The 18,588-nt window shown below is 43.3% G+C and overlaps 1 protein-coding gene across 15 annotated transcripts in view; it reads right to left on the reverse strand.

Moving 5' to 3' along the window:
• The window catches only part of PDE5A (phosphodiesterase 5A), a 123,284-nt gene that overhangs the window by 59,996 nt on the left and 44,700 nt on the right, over positions 1-18,588 (reverse strand). For all 15 annotated transcript variants that reach the window (XR_014792053.1, XM_084855928.1, XM_084855920.1 and 12 more), the window contains exons 4-5: positions 4,012-4,083; positions 1,522-1,611 (exon numbers count right to left, since the gene is read on the reverse strand). Coding sequence is in view for 14 of the 15 variants with exons in the window: in XM_084855928.1 (XP_084712054.1) it covers positions 1,522-1,611; positions 4,012-4,083 (162 nt within the window). In the remaining variant the exon portion in view is untranslated. The remainder of the gene's footprint in view (positions 1-1,521; positions 1,612-4,011; positions 4,084-18,588) is intronic.

Here is an 18,588-nt window from a genome sequence, read left to right on the forward strand (position 1 = left end):
AAGCTATCCTCAAATAGGGAATCAGGGGGTGGGGGCTGCTGCTGCTGCTGGTAAGGGCAGGGCAAGAATTCAAAGCAGAGCTCCACTCGAATTCTTATGTGCTGAATCAAGCCAGCCACAGCCCAGCCAGAACAGGTCCCCAATGTGATTCTCCTTCCACCCCAAGCCTACACCAGTTGCAACCTCACCCCTTCCCAAGGGGAAAAAAAAAAGCTAAACATGCTGAAGGAGGCCAGACAAGTGACACTACTATCCTATTTTGCTGCCAGGGATCATGGGGTTGCCCAGTCACTGAGGTCATCAGAGGGCATGCTCCTGGTCATTCCACAATGACCTATGGCCTGGCTGGAGTCCACCAGAGAAGAGCTTTCAGTCAGATGGCTCCCTTCATATGGAACTCCCTGCCTCTGGAGGTCAGACAGGCACCAACACTAGGTTGTTCTTGGAGCTTCCTGAAAACAGCCCTTTTCCTGGAAGCCTTCCTTGGTTAACCAGCCTTGATTGTATTGGCACTCTGTTTTTGAAAGAATAATTTCAATATAATGTTTCATTCTTATCTGTTCTTCATTTTATCTCTTGTTGTTCACCTTTCCAGAATCTGTTGAGATGTGGAGCAGTATACGTGTGTGTGTGTGTGTGTGTGTGTGTGTGTATGTATGTATGTGTATATGTATGTCAGTGTGTATATATATATATATATATACACACACACACACACATATACATACATACATACATACACATATACATATATATAGTCCCCAATGGGATGCTGCCAAGTCATTTTCTGCTGGGGATCATGGTGCTTGTAATTCAAACACAGGTCTCTGGTGGCTAAAGATGCAGCCAGCATCTGTTTCTTGACATCAGATACACCTGCAGGGAGTCTCTTTGTCTTCATTGGGGCCCTCGGACACCTGCTAACCTGTCCCCCTTCCTGATGGTGAGAGGGATGGACTAGTACAGGGACAGGGGCCATGTGGCCTTCCGGACGTTGTTGGACTACAACTGCCATCATCCCTCACCACTGGCTATGCTGGCTATGGCTGACAGGAGCTGCAGGCCAACAACACCTGCAGGGCCACACGTTCCCCAGCCCCGGTGTAGTACGTGGTGGAGGGCTGACAGCAGTGAGACCCTTGGAGCATTCCTTCTGAACACTTGCAAACCCCAAGGACATGCAAAGAGCCCAGTCGAACTTCAGGGCAAGCACCAGCTTGTGCTTCCTCTGTAACTCCTGCCACCTCCTCCCCTCTCATCACCAACCACCTCTTCACCCTCAGCCCCAGACCTCTTCCTAGGGTTGGAGCCCACTGGAGAAGCAGACCCTGCTCGCTGCCAGGGCATCCCCGCCCCACTGCCGTTTATGGCACCAAGTGGCCCTATGGCTGCAGCACCCCAGAACACATACTGGATATAACTTAAGTACCCAGAGAAATCAGGAGGTCTAAGCCAAAGAAAGCTTTTACTCTACGGCTTTCATATATTCCATGCCCACACAGATGACTTACGAAGGCTCACCTGATTGCGTCTGTTTTCGAGCAGGGATGTCTCATACAGCTGAGCATTGTGTAGAACAATTCCACAAAAGGCTAGGTAAGCTGCAAAATCCTGCAAACCAGACACTAAAAGTTAATTGAGTTGGCAGCTTGAGTTCGAGAACACTGGAATTTGCCAACTAATTGCCATAAATTATAATATAGATAAGTCCCAGAAAATATTGGGCTGAATTCTAGTAGGAAGCAGGTGAGCTTTTGAAAATTATCCTGCTTGTTCTAAATCCCTTATTCTCTGGGCTGACTGACACATCAGCAATACTTTCCATTGATTCTAAAAGTTCCACACATTTCCATAAAATATTTTGACAATCCCCACCAATATATGATTACTTCTGTGCTGCTTTGCCATTTATCTTCTGTATCTGCCAATAACCCCATGAGAGGTCAAACTGTACAGACCTCAATATCAACTCCCATGAACAAGTATTTACACCTTGAAATGTTCTTCTGTTTTCTCATTTCTAAAAGAACTCCAATTATTTGCTTAGGCTTGACAAGCTAGAAGGAGGTTGTTGTTTTCTGTTCCCAAGCACCCTGCTTTAGTAGTAATGAGTGCTGTTTATATACCATCTTAAAATATCCAATTCTACCTGTGACCAGTTCCCCAGTGGTAAAGATTTGTGGTCAATTCTTGCAAATACAAAAACAGATTCAGACAATGGCCTATCTTGTGTGCAATATTAAGTGATATACAGATCCTCATCCACTTAGTCCAAGGCAAATAAAATAAAATCAACAATCTACTTCCCAGAGTAATAATAAAAACAATCTACAGAAGATATCACAGAGTGTTTGAAATTATTTTTTGACAATCATGCATAAAATTGTCCTACTGGTTAGCAGTTGCCAGGACTTTTCCATTTGTTTTGGAAACATGGCCCACTTCTAACCACAGCTTACTTAAGAAGAAGTATCACTGACATCAAGGTATTTATTTATGAATAAGCGCATTCTTGAGCACAGCCTATGCAATATTCATCCCTGTTTTGTCATAATAAAAGTATTCTCTAATAAGTAATTCTGGGGAACCACACACACACACCAAGAGCTCTGTCAGCTTAAATATAGAACACATGGTATAACCATCTATTATATAAGGAATCGCATATTTTAAAAGTAGGACCTGAATCTGGCTTAGGTAGCAAAGACATGAGCCATTTTTTGTTCAGGAAATGTATTAATTCTCATGTCCTGCAGATGTTCATCACACATTCCATTTAGAAGGGATGAATGAATTCTGACCTTGTTATTGCCAAAGTTTGTCAGCTCCTCTGGCCTGGGTTCAGTTCTGTTTAGTGCACCACAAGATTACTTGTAGCACAGCTTTCAGAAAAGCTGCTGAAATATGACAATTTCAAATAACTCTGCCTTAGGCACTTCTAAATTAATCCAATGCTCTCAAACTATGGGCAGTTTCCAATGCAACACTACCACAAACGTAAATTATGTTGCGCTGATGTAAACAGCCTCAAGCACAATGACAATAGTGTTTGCTGGCATGATGGGTCTTCTGGGGACACCTGTCGTGCCAGCAAGCACTATTGGCATTGTGCTAGAGGTTGTTTACACTAGTGCAGTGTGATTTATATTAGCGGTAGTGTTACATTGGATACTGCACTATGATTTTTATCTGGTCCAGTTATCCATCTTATGCCCTCTTTCCAGAACTGGGTTATATAGTATTTGCACAAATTGTATACTTATCAAAACATTGTTTGGAAAATAGTAATTAAACAGTAGTTTTACCTGAAGTTATTTTCCTATACTAAGGGACAAGCTAAACATTCCTTTACTCACACAAAGCTAAGCTATGTGTGATTGTCTCTCCTACTCTCCTGCAAGCTCACATGACCCCAATTTGGATCAGGACTGTGATGCTTTGAGAGAGGAGGGCTTAAGCTTCTGCCTCAATTTTCATCCCAAAATTCCACCCTACCCCCTGTAGAGGGACTAAAAAAAGAAGACGAAAAAAGTCTCTATTTGATTTTTTTGAAATAAAAAAATTGATTTTTTTTTTACTACATTTTTGTGCTGCCCAATAGCCTACACTCCTGCTCCTTTACTGATTGATTGATGTATACCCTGGTCCTTCAATAGGTTGTCAGGGTAGCTTACAAAAATTTACAATTACAGTCAAACGAATTAAAACAAGAACATTAAGACACCTCTCTATAAAAGAATAGTATGAAAGTAGTCTACGGAATTAAAAACATACATCAAGCAGCACAAAATCAATGTACAGAGGATTAAAAAGGCTGAGAAAATACAAAGGTCATTGCCTGGTGCTGAAATTACATCAAGATAGGCACCAGGCAAGTCTCCCTGGAGAGAGCAGCCCACAGTTGTGGTACCACCACCAAGTGGGCCCTTCCCCCTGAAGGTACCTGCTGCATCTCAGATAGTAGGGACACCCAAATAAGCTTTACTATTGATAAAAATAAGTCATTTATACCTTCTCATCTTGCTCAGTAAATATTCCTCCACCACCAGACTTCTTATTGATTGCTTGTGCCACACCAACCACCTGATTAAAGAAAATATAAAAGATTAGTGAATTTTATAGGGTTTCAACTGTAAGCAACATGAAAATGAATATTCACAATAGATGTCAGAGTCTCATTATGAAAGCTTTACTAATCTTTGAGTGGAAGTATTAAGTGCAATGCAAAAGCAGAACCCTTAATTTCAAAGCTTAAGGCTGCAATCCAATGTGCATTTACTTTAGAGTAAGCCCCACTGAACTCACTGGTACTTACTTCTGAGTAGACATGCACAGGATTATATTGTAAATCCATTTAGATCTATCTACACTTACTTGGCAGTAAATCCCATCGACTCAGTTGCGTTTGCTTCCATGTAAACAAGCATAGGATCTGATAGTTACTTTGTGTCAATGTGCTTTGCATGATTCAGAACCAAATGAACCAATCCAAATGAAATAAGGGCACTATTTCCCTGCTGTACCAATAGTTTTGTGAGGTGTTACAGGAAGACAAGATACAAAAGAATACAGAGCATCTATACACAACTTCTTTGGCTTCTGAGTAATCTGGTATATATAAACCACCAGCTTACATGATACCAGACACAACAGCTTCTTAGGTGATTCTAAGCACCCTTTCTCTTATGTTAAATTCCATCAGTTGGATGAGTTCATGAGAGCTGAACAAGAAAACTACTAGATTTACATTTGCCAGATCGGGATAGAAATGCTTACTGAATTCTAGGCTATGTAGCCTTATAGGCAAATTGCTATATTCTAAACTCAACATTCCCACCTCTAAAACACTGTGTGTGTGTGTGTGTGTGTGTGTGTGTGAGAGAGAGAGAGAGAGAGAGAGAGAGAGAATATACAACCCTATCTATATGCTCTTCCTACACTGATCATGCCATATCCAAAAAGCGCATCTCTGCTTCTGCCAAAGCTTCAGGCAACAACATATGAAACAACCTTGGTGAATGTGTTCTGCAGCAGGGAAGTAACAATTATGTTTTACAATAGAGTATATTGACAAGCTGGGGCTGGAATTAGATTTTACAGAGGAAGTGTGGATACTGCTGTAACGAGCAGTCCTTCCTCTTTCTCCCCCATGATGTCTACTAATACAGAATGTATAGTGTTACATCATTGTGCGCCAGAAAGAGAACCCATGGTTTGTTTTTGGGTTGTGAACTCTGGGTTGTTTGCGGTTAGCAACCCATAGTTAAACCATAGCATAGGGTTTGCACGTAACGACAAGCCATAATTCAACAACAACCCACACTCAACCAGTGGTTAACAAACCATGGTTTGTTAGCATGGCTGGCTTCATACAACACAACAACACACAGTTCAACAACAACCCACACTGAACTCATACTCAACCCATAGTCTAGCTTGTCATGTTGTGGACCAGATTTTTATGTTGTCATTACATGCAAACCAGGCCATCTTCTATCACTTCTAGGCTAAGGGCAAAACGTGATGTTTGATTGGGGGAGGAAGTGGTAACTATTATGATCACAACAGGCAGGAAGGTGAGTTTATCCTTTCCCTGTGGCAGTCCTTATTAAAATTGCTCTTCCAAAATGGCTATTTGCATTAGGAGGAAAACTGACGCTGGAGGAGTGATTTTCATCAGAACCACAGGATGGGAAGAAAGGGATAAACTCCCCCTTAATTATCAGCCCCACCACCCCGGTGGCTGCTATGTGCATCTTTTAAAATGTGCCCATGAAATGCAAAGACACATTTAACAGCACATCTCGTTTGGCCCTACCATTGCTCACTGTCAAGAAACAGCTAAAATATATAGCTGACACTTCCCAAAGTTCTCCCATTCCAGTCCATTAGTCAATTCTTCCTGTTGGGACACAATGTGGCTTCTTACGTTACAACAGCCATCTGCTCAAATAAGAAGGAGTTTCTAAACGTTCCCATTGTGACACAATGCTTTATATGGCCGTACAACAGCACTCAAAATAATACTGTCACTGCTGTCATGCAGAGAAGTAGCCACTCACTGAAGAGTTGGAAAGGAGCAGTATAACCCCTCACACACCTGCTTCATACATGCCTGCTTACTTTCAGCAGCAAGTCATACCCACACTCTGACTAGCATTCACTGCACATATGGTAAGGGTCTTTTCAATGTTTTATTCATTCATTCATTCATTCATTTTATACCCCGCATTTTCATAAAAGTGCACAAGTTAGCTAACATAAAATCAATACAATACAGAAGATAAGAACAAACACCAGTTGTAAAAAACAGCAGCCGAACATAATGTTCCGATCTTCGCATGCGGTGTTGGCAAAAGCAAAGGCTTTTCTGCAGACTGCCAGTGACATTTGTAACATCTTCTCTGCGATTCAAAAGGTGAAAGAAGGAGTGTAACTCAGACAAAAGCATGCCCCCACACTCTTGTGTGTTTTTTTGGTGTTTCTAAACAAGGATTTAATTTCAAGTTACTTGAAATGCTTAACTGATTTTTGTATGCATATAATAGCTCTGCTGGACTTCAAGTGTCCTAACATAATGGGAATTAATGGAAAATCTCAAAAGGAGTACTCCATTTATACATTTACGTCTGATATTGCTGGGCCATACTGCAGAGAGGTAATTGAGCCAGATGAGTGACCTTTTGATGTACTCCTGGTAGTTCAGAGGAAATGAAAACAGCAATGGGTCTGTTCCCAAGGGCTTATCTGCATGTAGAGCCCGAAGTACATTCATCTTGCCTCTTCCAAAGTGACAGAGCTCTGCAATCACCCAGCCTCCCCCAACCTGGAGCCCTGCAGATGTGACGTTCTTCAACTCCTATCATCCCCAGGCAGCATGGCCAGTGCCAAGTTGGGGCTGAGTTGCTAATAGCCCAATCTCATTCTACTTACTCTCAGCACAAAGGAAATCAGGCTGGCTCACCCACTTTTTTTCAAAGTCACACACAGAAGAAAACAATTTCTGAAGAGAAGCGGTTGGGGGACAGACATCACATCACACAGTCACCCATAAAACTACCAGAGAGGAGGACCTCTGTAACATAGTTCAGCCCCCCTCTGTCCGTGTCTCTGACTGTGCCTGAGTCACTCCTCCAATACACAAAAAAGGCCAACTTGCCTTTCTTGTGCTATGTCACTATTTAGGGCATTTCTACACCAGCCTAAAATCCTGCATTTAAAACGGGGCTTTCTGCTTCCGTTTTAAATGCAGGATCATGACTCCCTTTACACACGCTTCCTTTCCCCCCCTCCCCTTCCCCCTCCTTCTCCCCATATCTGAGTCTTCCATTATCTTTCATTGATCTTGCTCCTCTTCTTGCAGCTTTTACTCTTTTCAGGGAGGAAACTGGAGCTGAACACAATGGGGTAATTTGATAGCTCATTATCTGCGATCTGTTTAAAAATGGAACAAAGGGCATTTCGTGCAGGAGACGCCCTGGAGGGTCACGGCAGGCGTCATGTAAAGAGCCCGCAAACTTCCATGAAGGAGCAATCGCAATCGCAGGATAAAAGCTCCGTGTGAAAGAGCCCTTCATGTTAGCAATCCATGCGCACAAAGAGCAGCACAGAGATTACTCATGAGTTAGCACTTCAGCGATCAAGCAGCACTTGGGGACACTTCTCATAGCTAGATTGTGGGGAAAGGCTCTCAACCTGTAGTCTGAATACAACAGTCTTGGAAGCCTTCCTCAAATACAGATCTGTTTCCCGGCAAGCACCCCATCCTCACATGTGGCTGTCACCCCTCTCAACCATTTTTCTTTCTCTTTGAAAGAGGTAAAGAGCCAAGACCAGTATACATAGTAGCTGTGATACGCCATTGTTTGTTCCTATCTAAGGAAACTATGCCTGACGGGTGCATATCTCCTCCCCCTTCTGACAAAAATGAGAGTGATCACATTTGCAGCACCCAGTATGCTCTTCGGTGTCACCCAGCAAAGTGCAGTCGCCAATGTGGTGCATTTGCCACCTGGCTGCTCACCTGGGAACAACTGCTGATCTGATCAAGCATGATAAACAGCAAAACTATCTTAAAAAAAATGTAAATTACAGTACCAACTGCAGATCGTTATCTTCATACACAGCATCCAGGCAATCATCCTGGAGAAACAGACTCTCAAATTGTGAAAAAACATTCAGTGGAGTGTGAAAACATCATCTTTTGATCATGCACACTTCAGGCTCGTGTAGGATCACCATGCATCAGTGGAAGATTAATGATGATGAAGATAATGCGGCCAAAAGATGCCATAGTTGATTAGAATGGGATTAAACTGTATGAAATTGACATAACAATACAGCCCTTCATTGAATCAGTGTTTCTGTATGGACATTTAAACTTACACAAAATTCTGTGGAGAAATTTTCCAAGCTTATTCCAAGAGGTCACTGCAAAAAGCTAAGCTCATCAGTCAAAACAACACTGATAAGTTGCATCTGTTGTTTCATTGATTTTTGTATCCATTTAGTCACTGATTTATATTTAGCTTTTAGATTTATGTTTAGCTTTTAGCTTCCAATAAAATGGAAGTTGTAAAAAAAAAGGAAGTTGTAATGTAAATGTTAATTGGCAATTTTATTGTAGAATCTCATAGCCCCATTCAAAAAAATAAGCTGGGACTGTGGATGGTCGATCCAGATGGTTAGACAGATCCTTACAGATGGCACCTGGAATTCTAACTCCAAAGTTGTGGGGAGGACAGAACAAGCCTCAATTAGGTCCAATCCTCCTCCAGCCATACTATAAGGTCATGATGGTGGGAATCAAGATTTGGGGAGGGGTGTGCATGGAGGGCCAGTACTCAGAACCGGGAGCAGTTTCCTTTACCACAGCAGGGAAACACTGAGGGAGTCTTGGCATTAAAAGTTTAAAAATATTGTGGCTTGGAAATCTGAGCAAGCTTCCATTTTCCTCTGTGAGCTTGATGAGGGTTCTCAATACCTGGAACACCCAACCCCCAGTATTCACATCTTCTCATCATAACCCATCAGGAAGGAAGAAACTTTTTTATTTGTTGTTTCTCATGAGCGTTGCACTCCCAGGAAACCAGGAAGATATGTATGACAAAAAAAGCTGTAAGTCAGTTTAGCGACTTTAGCACATTAGCAGCAAGGTTGTTGCCCAGAAATCCACCAGAAACAGAATTATTTGTGACCACCGCAGTTTGGAAGGGATATGAAACAGGAAATGATGCCTTCTGCTATTAATGCAGACCTCAATAGAAGATCTTTTGCAAGGCACACATTTGGAAAAGTGTGCTCACCCATTAAGCACCAACTTTCTAATACCCAAGTTGTAAAACTGGGTGGAAAAACACTTCTAATATCTCAGTGGGTTGGATGATGATTTATAATCTCCACCCTCACACCAGCCTCTCTTGAAACTACTGGCAGTACAAATAAGATCATTGTTCTGTGAAGTTAGACATTAGCAAGCATAGTCTCAAAATGTTCATTTTAAATACAAGTTTTATTGTCAAGTCCACTGCATAAAGCCCAGCTCTTCTCCTATAAAGTTAATGGTAAACTCCTCCTGGTTTCAAACAAGCCACACAACAGAACCTTAAAGATGGTTTTAAAAATAAAAACTATCTTGACAATGGTGCTAAAAAAACAACATTTTAGATCATTTAGATCATCATTTAGATGTCCTACACATCACACAACTGTCCCCAAATTCTAAAGACAGGGCTAATAAGGTACCATTTAATTTAAGGGCCATTTCCTTATTTTAGATCGTACCTCAAAGAACAAACAGTTCAGAGCGCCATGTGGCAAGTACTTGTTATCTCCATACAACAGGCACCACACAGAACAGATGACACAGCAATTTCCCAGAAGAGAACACCCCACCGCCACCCACAAAACTCCTGTTATTATACATTTACAACTAAATGCCCCATGTCTCCCATACACTTGCAGTTTAATCTATTTTCTCCAGATCAACCCCATCCCTCTCAAGCAAGCAATCTCCAGCTATTATCAACATCCGTGCAACCGTAGCTTTTATAAACAGGCCAGCATTTAGACAGCTCAACAATTCCCCAGAAGGACCAGGTCACATACTATACGTTTTCATACCATGAGGTGATTCCTAGGCAATTTCTTTGTAGTGGAGAACTGCACGGACCCAATTTTTGTCAAAAAATTCAACATGTACGTGGCTATCTCAACCACTGCACCAAGAATAGGGCTGCCATCTTTTTCCTGATAGGGATTCTATGCTTTAACAGCTTCACAAAAGGCAGACATTCAACCAATGGTTGCACTTCTTAAATGTCTACCTCTCTTGTAGCACAGAAGACTTATTTTGAAAAGTTGGAAGATCCTAGTCATGGCCCTTTGGTTTTTCCCCCTTTCACCCATCTCTACACGCCACAGAATCAGTTTTTAGCCTTACAACAATCCTATGAGCTAACTTACGCTATTGGGGATTTGAATCTGGGTTTCCCACCGCCAAACGTAACAGCCCAGCCTCACCACAACGATTCCCTATGTTAGTGGGGCAGGCACATATGGCCTCTTCCCATATGTGCTTGTCTGGACCTTAAGATCATCCTCAGCGGCCCTTCTCCGTGAACCCCTGCCAAAGGAAGTGAGGTGGGTGGCTACTAGGAGGAGGGCTTTTTCTGTTGTGGCACCCCGGCTGTGGAATGAGCTCCCTAGTGAGGTTCGCCTGGCACCTACATTGTATTCCTTTCGGCACCAGGTGAATAAATACCTTTTTATTTTCCCAGGCATTTTAGCATTTTAGCTTTCTAGACTTTTAGCTTTGCTGTTTTAAATCTGTATTTTAAATTCCTGCACTGCTGCTAGGTTTTATTGTGGTTGTATTGTTATATTGTGGTTTTAATGCTCTATATATTTTAAATTGTTTAATTGTGTGCCGTTTGGTTTTAATTTTTGTGAACTGCCCAGAGAGCTTCGGCTATTGGGCAGTATAGAAATGAAATAAATAAATAAAATAAAAATAAAATAAAATAGTGTTATGAATGCTACAGTATGCTTCTGGAAGGTGCATTTATTGTATTCCTTTCCTACATACATATGTCGTTCACATGTCACATAAACCAGTATGCTTGTCAACACTGCCCGATCGCTTCTGATGCAAGTCAGAGTGGCTAAACAAACCATGAACCTTTGGTCCATTGTTTCAATTGCGTGATTTGCAAATCCGGACCTCTGGCTTGTCTCTCGCCTAACAAGCCCTATAGAAATAACACAGCAACAAACCATGGCTTATTTCTCTGGCGTGTTGGGAACAGAGAAACCAGAGCTCCAGATTCCATAAATGTTTGCATGTGATGTGCAAGCTTGTTCTCTGTCTATTATTATTGAGTTATTGTTTATTTTTGTTTATTTGTTCATTTAGAATATTTTAGGCTGCCTTTAAGGGTAACAACCTTCTCAAGGGGAGTTCTAATAGTTAATATAAATACAGATCATCATCATAAAGAACAATAAACTTCCAAACAAGATTAATAAGAACCAGCAATAAAAAATGAGCTTTAATGAGCTTCCGCCATTCATTAAAAACGTGGTTGTTCAGGCAGGAATTTGGGGTCGGTATTTAGGGTATTTTTAGATATATGTTTTAATGTAAAATTTTATTGTTTTAAAACTGTTTCTATTGACGTACATTGCCCCGAGTGGCTGGGTGACTGGCCAGATGGGCGATTAAGAAATTTAATAAATAAATAAATAATAAAAACCCATCAGCCGAATAAAATACAAAAAAATCCAAAAATTATTTAGATATTTTCAACTAAACCCAATTCCATTTGGCAACCTATCTTACAAAAAAAGCCAGAGAAAACAAATGCATCTTTAGAGCTCTTCTTAAGGGACTGTAATGACAGGGGCTGGCAGGGCCAAGGGGTAGTGTAAGTCACAGTCATGTGGCCATGGCTGAGAATGCCCTTTCCTTTGTGCTCACCAGACCAGTTGTTCTCACTAGTAGGCATGTGAGTAGGGTTTCAGAGGCTGATCTGAAGAGTGTGGGCAGGCTGATATAGGTGAAGGCAGCCCTTTAAGAAACTTGGAGATGTCTCCACCAGCAATTAACTCCAACCTGGCTGCGTTTGGAGGTTGTTAAGAGATACATGACATCATAACTATCCAGCGGAGCTTATTGTGGAAAACCCGGATTTCCTGAGACTGCTTAGTTCGATTCTATTCCTTAAGTCAGGTTCTTCACAGTATAGTTGTTGTGTGCCCCAAACTCCGCATTTACCTTGGGTATGCTAGCCATGACCCTGGTCAAGGAATGTTTCCTGCCTCTGTGTTTCCCAGCACAAACCAATTAGTGTCTACTCAGAAGTAACTCCCATTGTGGTCAATGAGGCTTGTCCCCTGAATGCGCATACCAGCATTTGCAGAGATCCCCCTCAATTAAAATAGCACATTTTAAAGCACTACTTCCCTAAAGGCTGCAAAGCACTTTCCCGAAGCTGCGATTCTCCATTGTTTGGTTCCCTTTGGAACTAATTCACACCTTCATTCCTGCACAGCATCAGGTTAGAAAGGGGGCTAGCTTCCCATCCCTTTGTTTCCCCACCCTGTGTTTCCCAGCATAAATGTATGTGTGCCTACTCAGAAGTAATTCCCATTGTCATCAATGAGGCTTGTTCCTGAAAGGTGCACTCCCAAAATTAATGAGATTCCCATGAATCAAAATAATGCATTTGGAGAGCCTTAATGTCAAAGCTTCAAAGCTTCGATTGATCGCAACAGGGCAGCGAGAACACTGTGTTCCTATAATGATTGTTGGTTTAAGGAAGTACTTAATGGGGCGGGGAGAGAGAAGGAGAATGATTTTTGGCAAGACACTGGAAGGAACTTCCCAGGATTTTATCGAAGGAGAAAGTGGGGGACAGCCTCTCTTATTGGCTGAGCAGCCCCTGCCACTCAGATGACATTTACTCCAATCCCCTCCCCCCAGCCAGAAGTATCTTCTGTGAAGCGACTTATATTGGTGTGGTGCACTCACTCGGAAAGGGAGAGCTGCAGAAAGAGGGTAGAGCTTTGGGGGAAGGGACAGGCCTGGCAAAGGAGTTGGCAGGACACATGGGGAACCTCCAGGGACTGTATTTGGCCCATGGGCCAAAGGTTCCCTATTCCTGATGCAGATGCTAAAAATAACAGGAGACAAGATAGAGCCCTCTGGCACCCCATAGGCTAATGGCCCTGGGCTGGAACAGACGTCTCCCAGCAACACCTGCTGAGACTATTCCTCCAGGAAGGACCAGAATCACTGTAACAACATGCTTCCTAAATCCAGCTGTAAGACTGGGGAATGACAGGGGTGACCAAGGCTGTTTCCATACCAGCTCTGAAACTGGTCCCTGCTTTTAGAATTCCAAAGCTGAAAGTTAGGGCTGGAGATTCAATATTAAGCACTGCAGCTAACTTAAGAAAGTAAGTAAATATTCTAACTTCCCAGTGTGCTCTGACACCAGTCCACAGGTGCACAGCTGACATGCAGGTGTTGGCTCACAACACTGGACTTTTTATTTTTATTAGCTTTGAACCACAGAAAGCTGAACCCATTTCAATGGTATCACAGGCTCTCTGAAGAATCCAAAAGGAGAACACTTTCACCCTATGTAAACAGTTTCCTGCCATGAAAGGGAAGCTTGTGGTTCTTAAAGACCTGTGAGGAAACAGTAAAAAAGGCTATGTTAATATAGCCTAAAAAGACCATTCAGCTGCTCCTTATTAGTCCCGCAGGTTTCTCTTTTACTATGGAAAGCATGTCAACCATATGCAGACTCCTTTATTTTTTGGATTCAAGTGCAGATCCCTGGACTTGTTATATGAAGCACTGTGAAAAATGGAATGAAGCACTGGCCCGATTGGCATGTAACAAGAAGCCACCATGGGTGAATTTCACTGTGGGGTTTTTCATTGTGGCAGGAGCCAGCATTTTGAATTTTCATGGTGCACCCAAGGAGAGGGCGCTGTAGCTTCTTCTTATGTGCAAACCTGGTGAGGTTGGGTTGTTGGGGTAGTTAACAAGCTACCTGCAACCCTAAAACAGCCCATGGGTTCTGGGTGGCTCATTAACCACCCCAACAACCCGCCCTCACTGGGTCTGCATGTAACAAGAAGCTGCCTTGGCAGGGGTTTGGATTGTCAACCCAGCACCTACAGGCATCACAACCCACTGTAGCTAATAAACCACAGTGGGCTGCTGTGATTGAGAGAACTAGGTCAGACTCTCTTAGGTGATAAGCTTCGACATTACTTTAAAGTAATGTTAGCCTCCTTTATTAGCTGAACAGTGAAAGGAAATTATTTTCAATAACCAACATGTCCAGATTCCAAACTCATTTGAAGTTCAAATACAACTCCAAGTAAACTCTGTTTTCAACTCTATTTGGTGCAATTCCAAGTAAATTCTATTTGCCGTGTGGCAAGTTGTGCTAGCGGAAAGTCTCTTAAAACCAGGTAATTAGGAAATGACACACACAACTCTGGAGGGTTTCCTCAAGCTGCGGAGGGGGAATTAGCACAATTAGCGCAAACACAGCTTATATAGCAGCACATACGTCAATAAAATCCAAATATCTGTAGATTACAGCAAGACTCTACTTTGAATATCCTTAAAACATTTCATTGCAAGAAAATTTCAAAACATGCAAGACTGGCTGCACCCAGGAATAGACATGAGGGCCATACACTATATCTGACATCTCCCCACCCCCTCTACCAGTACTATCCCAGTACTGGCACCAACACAGCTCCGTACTGTCATCATATGGCTGGCCAGCCATTCTAGGAGAACTGTGGGGTAGGGTAGCCTGCATGTGCAAAATCAGATATGCATTGACTAATTAACTTATAGGAGGAAGTCTGCTTCCAATTCCCTTGCTCCAGAAATGATACAATGAATCAATTCAAATGCTGAGCAGGTGATACTGTATTGCCCCTGCAGTAGGCCTCTTAATTTAGAGGTGTCCAGATAGTGATAAATCAGATCCAGGTTTACTTACAACAAGTACTTTATTGAGTAACTTACAGCACACAGGCATACCCAATGGTTGGATCAGACAGATTCTCTAAACCCAGAGCCATGGGGTAAAATGGGTTTTGTACCATGCATGTTAGCAGTGAGGCAGCATGACAACAGCAAGCATTATTTAGCATTCATCTACATCTTTCCCAGCAAAGGCTAACAGTGCTTGGTCAGAAGGGGAACGATCAGAACTTTTCCAGCACAGACACCTGCAGCTTTAAGGCAAACAAGCTTCACTTCCCAGGCACATCTTGATAAGACACTCCAGCTTGTTAGCATGGAATGTGCTGAGGCCGCTCTATCACCCTTTGACTCATCCTGGTAAATCAAGAGGCCTGTTAGGGAAAACAGCAGCCAACTGGGCCAAAGTCAGACAGCATTATGGATCATCTAAGCCCCTCTAAACCTATTAATAGCTTGGTTCAGGCTTGGGGCCTTACAGATACAGTCTGTGCTGCCTCCGCCATTTGCAAGGGAATCATTTGTTTGAAAGTTTCCCCATGTCAAAAGCTCCCTGAATGCCAAGTTCCAGAAAAGCAAAACCCCACATGCATCTCTGAGACAGTACAGTTCCTTGCTGTCTCTTTTTTGTAATTGGCTGTCTACACTTGGGGGGGGGAGGGAACTGCGAGAAGCATTCTGTCTCCACACATCATAGTCTTTGGGCAGCTATAAAATACATAGTTGAACCATGGGGATTCTTTTTTTAAGAAAGAGACCACACAACTGCAGTTTTGCACTTACCATATTCATGAAAAAAATCTATGACCCCAACCATTAGTTCTTAGGCCAAACTCAGATATTCAAAGCAATTGCGACCTTTGAGCATTTTCAATGCCTTTCAAAAACAAAAAGGGGTGAAAAATGTTGCACAACCCCAATGATGCCAGGAGATCAGGGTGAGTTGGTGCACACTGCATCGGGGCAGGCTAGTTTGTACAGCCTCGCTCTCCCCTTATGCAGGGGTGCAGAACCTCTTTCAGTCTGAGGGCTGAATTCCATTTTGGAGACGCTCTTGGGGGTTCCATTCCAGTGGTGGGCACAACTGAAGGCAAAACGGGTGGGGCCAAAAACACCAGCATATTTTAGCTTAAACCTCTCATTGCCAGTAAATAAGCCTTAGGACGGGCATTTCAACCTTTCAGAATGGGGAAAAAAACTTCACAAAAGCAGGGAAACCACCAGTCAATGAGCAGTGATTAAGAGAAAAGGGGTGGGATCAGGGGTGGGGTGGACCTTCTAGGGAGACTGGAGGGCCCAATTGAGACCCCAACCCTGAGGTTCTGCACCCATGCCTTATGCATTGTGAGAACACATGAACCTTTCTTCTGCCACTAGGTGGCACTTAACTTGGTTGTGGAGTCAGGAGCTTCCTGTGTCTGTCCTGTTCATATTGGGGGGAGACAATGGGGTTCATCACATGGGGGCCGAAATCCGCATCAATACCGGGGGTTTCTCCATCCGGTTTCATCATGGGATTATATCAGGCTCCTTTACGCAGTTGTTTCTATCTAGTTTTATTCTGTTCCTTACCTTTTCACGGGGTGGCTGCTTTTCCATGAAAAGCCATTACACGCACCGGGGGCATCATGGAATTCCCTCCCTGGTTCCTGCCCCTTTCCCAACCCTTGTAGATTGCTGGTGGTTTGGTTGTGACTAGGGATGGCGGAGAATTCCGCCATGGATTTCAGTGAGGCTGAATGCACTGACATTCAGCCCCCCGAAACCCGTGGCGGAATGGCCTCCCACCCCCCGCCACCCAGCGGAATCCCTCCGGAACGAAACTTACCTGGGGCTCCAGCAGTGGCAGCGGCTCCGGCAGCTGGTCTTTTGGCCAGCTGCTGCAGCTGCCATTTGCATCCTGCCAAGCTGCTGTGATAGGCTATGTAAGTATCTACGCCGTTTGCGCCGCTGCTCTTTCTGTGATAGGCTACATAAATACTTACGTAGCCTATCACGGAAAGAGCAGCGGCACAAACGGCGTAGATACTTACGTAAATACTTACGTAGCCTATCACAGCAGCCTGGCAGGACACAAATGGCGGCTGCTACAGCAGCCGCCATTTGTGTCCGCAGCAGCCTGGCCGCAGCCAGAACTCCGGCTGCGGATGGCCCTGGCTGGCAGCTCCACGGAGCCGCCACAGAGCAGAGCTGGCCAGAGAGGATTCAGGGGGGAGGGACGGAGCGCCTCCCCCCACACACACCACGAATCACACCTGTGAAAAGGTAAGTGACTTTCGTACATCCCTAGTTGTGACCGACACGCGATGCGGGTGGACAGCAACCTCTACCGAATTGCCCAAACCTGCCCTCGCAGGCACCGGTTTCCCAACGAACTATTGGAACGCTGGCATACTGGCCATTCTGTGTTGTGGAGTAAGCAGCCAAAGTAGGAAGCACAAGTCAGTGCATTGCATTTGGTCACAGCATGGTGGCCAGCCGGCAGGTCAGTATACCAACAAGCCCACTACCCTGACATCACTGCCATTGTCATCATGACCACGCCCCCAACAACCCCAAACAAAGCAGGGGAGTTTGCACTACATAAGAAGTACATGGGCAGGCCATGGCACTCCTGTTGCGCAGGCTGAAAAAATACTCCTTTTTTTCCATTTGGGGATAAGATGGGATAGGCAGGGGAAAATGGTAGGAAAATCACTGGAGGATTACAAAGTCATGTAATGGACCCGCAAACTTCCGTGAGTGGCCAATCATGAATGTGCAATAAATTGTAGGTGCAGAGATGCCCAATAAAGTTATTGCCTAGCTTCCTGACTGGTGTGTCTTCTATGCCTTCCATGACAGCTGTTGTGTTTGTACTCCTATTGAGTACAACATCCATCACTGGTCTATTCTGGAAGTTTCATTTGCTTGAAAAAGAAAGGCTTTTGTTGTCATATCATTTGCCACACAGTTTAATCCACGCTAATTTTTTAAAAACTTAAAACAGACAAGCTGACTTTTAGCCTTCAAAATGACACTAGCCGTTCCCGGCAGGCTTTTCTCCATAGGCCACAGATATTTCTTTAGCATTGCTAGCTGTGTTCAGAGTTTAATCTGGATGCTTCTTGTTGCATTCTTGTACATTCAGATCTCAGATTTAATTCTGTAAAAGCTACTTTAAACCCCTAAGGGAGCATGTGCCCTTTTTTTCATTGTTATTTCTGAACTAAATGCTTCTTTTTTTTTTACTTCCTGAGACTATGTTAAGATTCAGCAATGACAACACTAAAGAAAAATGATCCACTACCCAAAGAATGCTCAAAGAGGCTGGAAATATATCTTTGTCTCTTTTAGAATGAAGGGGCCCTGTTCATATTCAACTGTTGGATCGCATGTTTTTTTAGACCTACTCTGCTGCTCTACCCTTACAGAGATTAAATTTCCTTCGTGTCCAGAAAATTAAGCCATCGAGGCCAGTTAGCTATTTACCAATGCTGGCCTTTAAAGAACACCCTCAATTCCTCATTCCCTTCATCATCAAAAGGCCACCCATGCAGACAGCTACATTCAAAAGCAGTTCTTCTCTT

The sequence above is a fragment of the Heloderma suspectum genome, chromosome 5 (assembly GCF_057233095.1).
Source record: "Heloderma suspectum isolate Gila_16-S chromosome 5, 16-S_ref, whole genome shotgun sequence".
In the NCBI taxonomy this organism is placed as follows: domain Eukaryota; kingdom Metazoa; phylum Chordata; class Lepidosauria; order Squamata; family Helodermatidae; genus Heloderma; species Heloderma suspectum.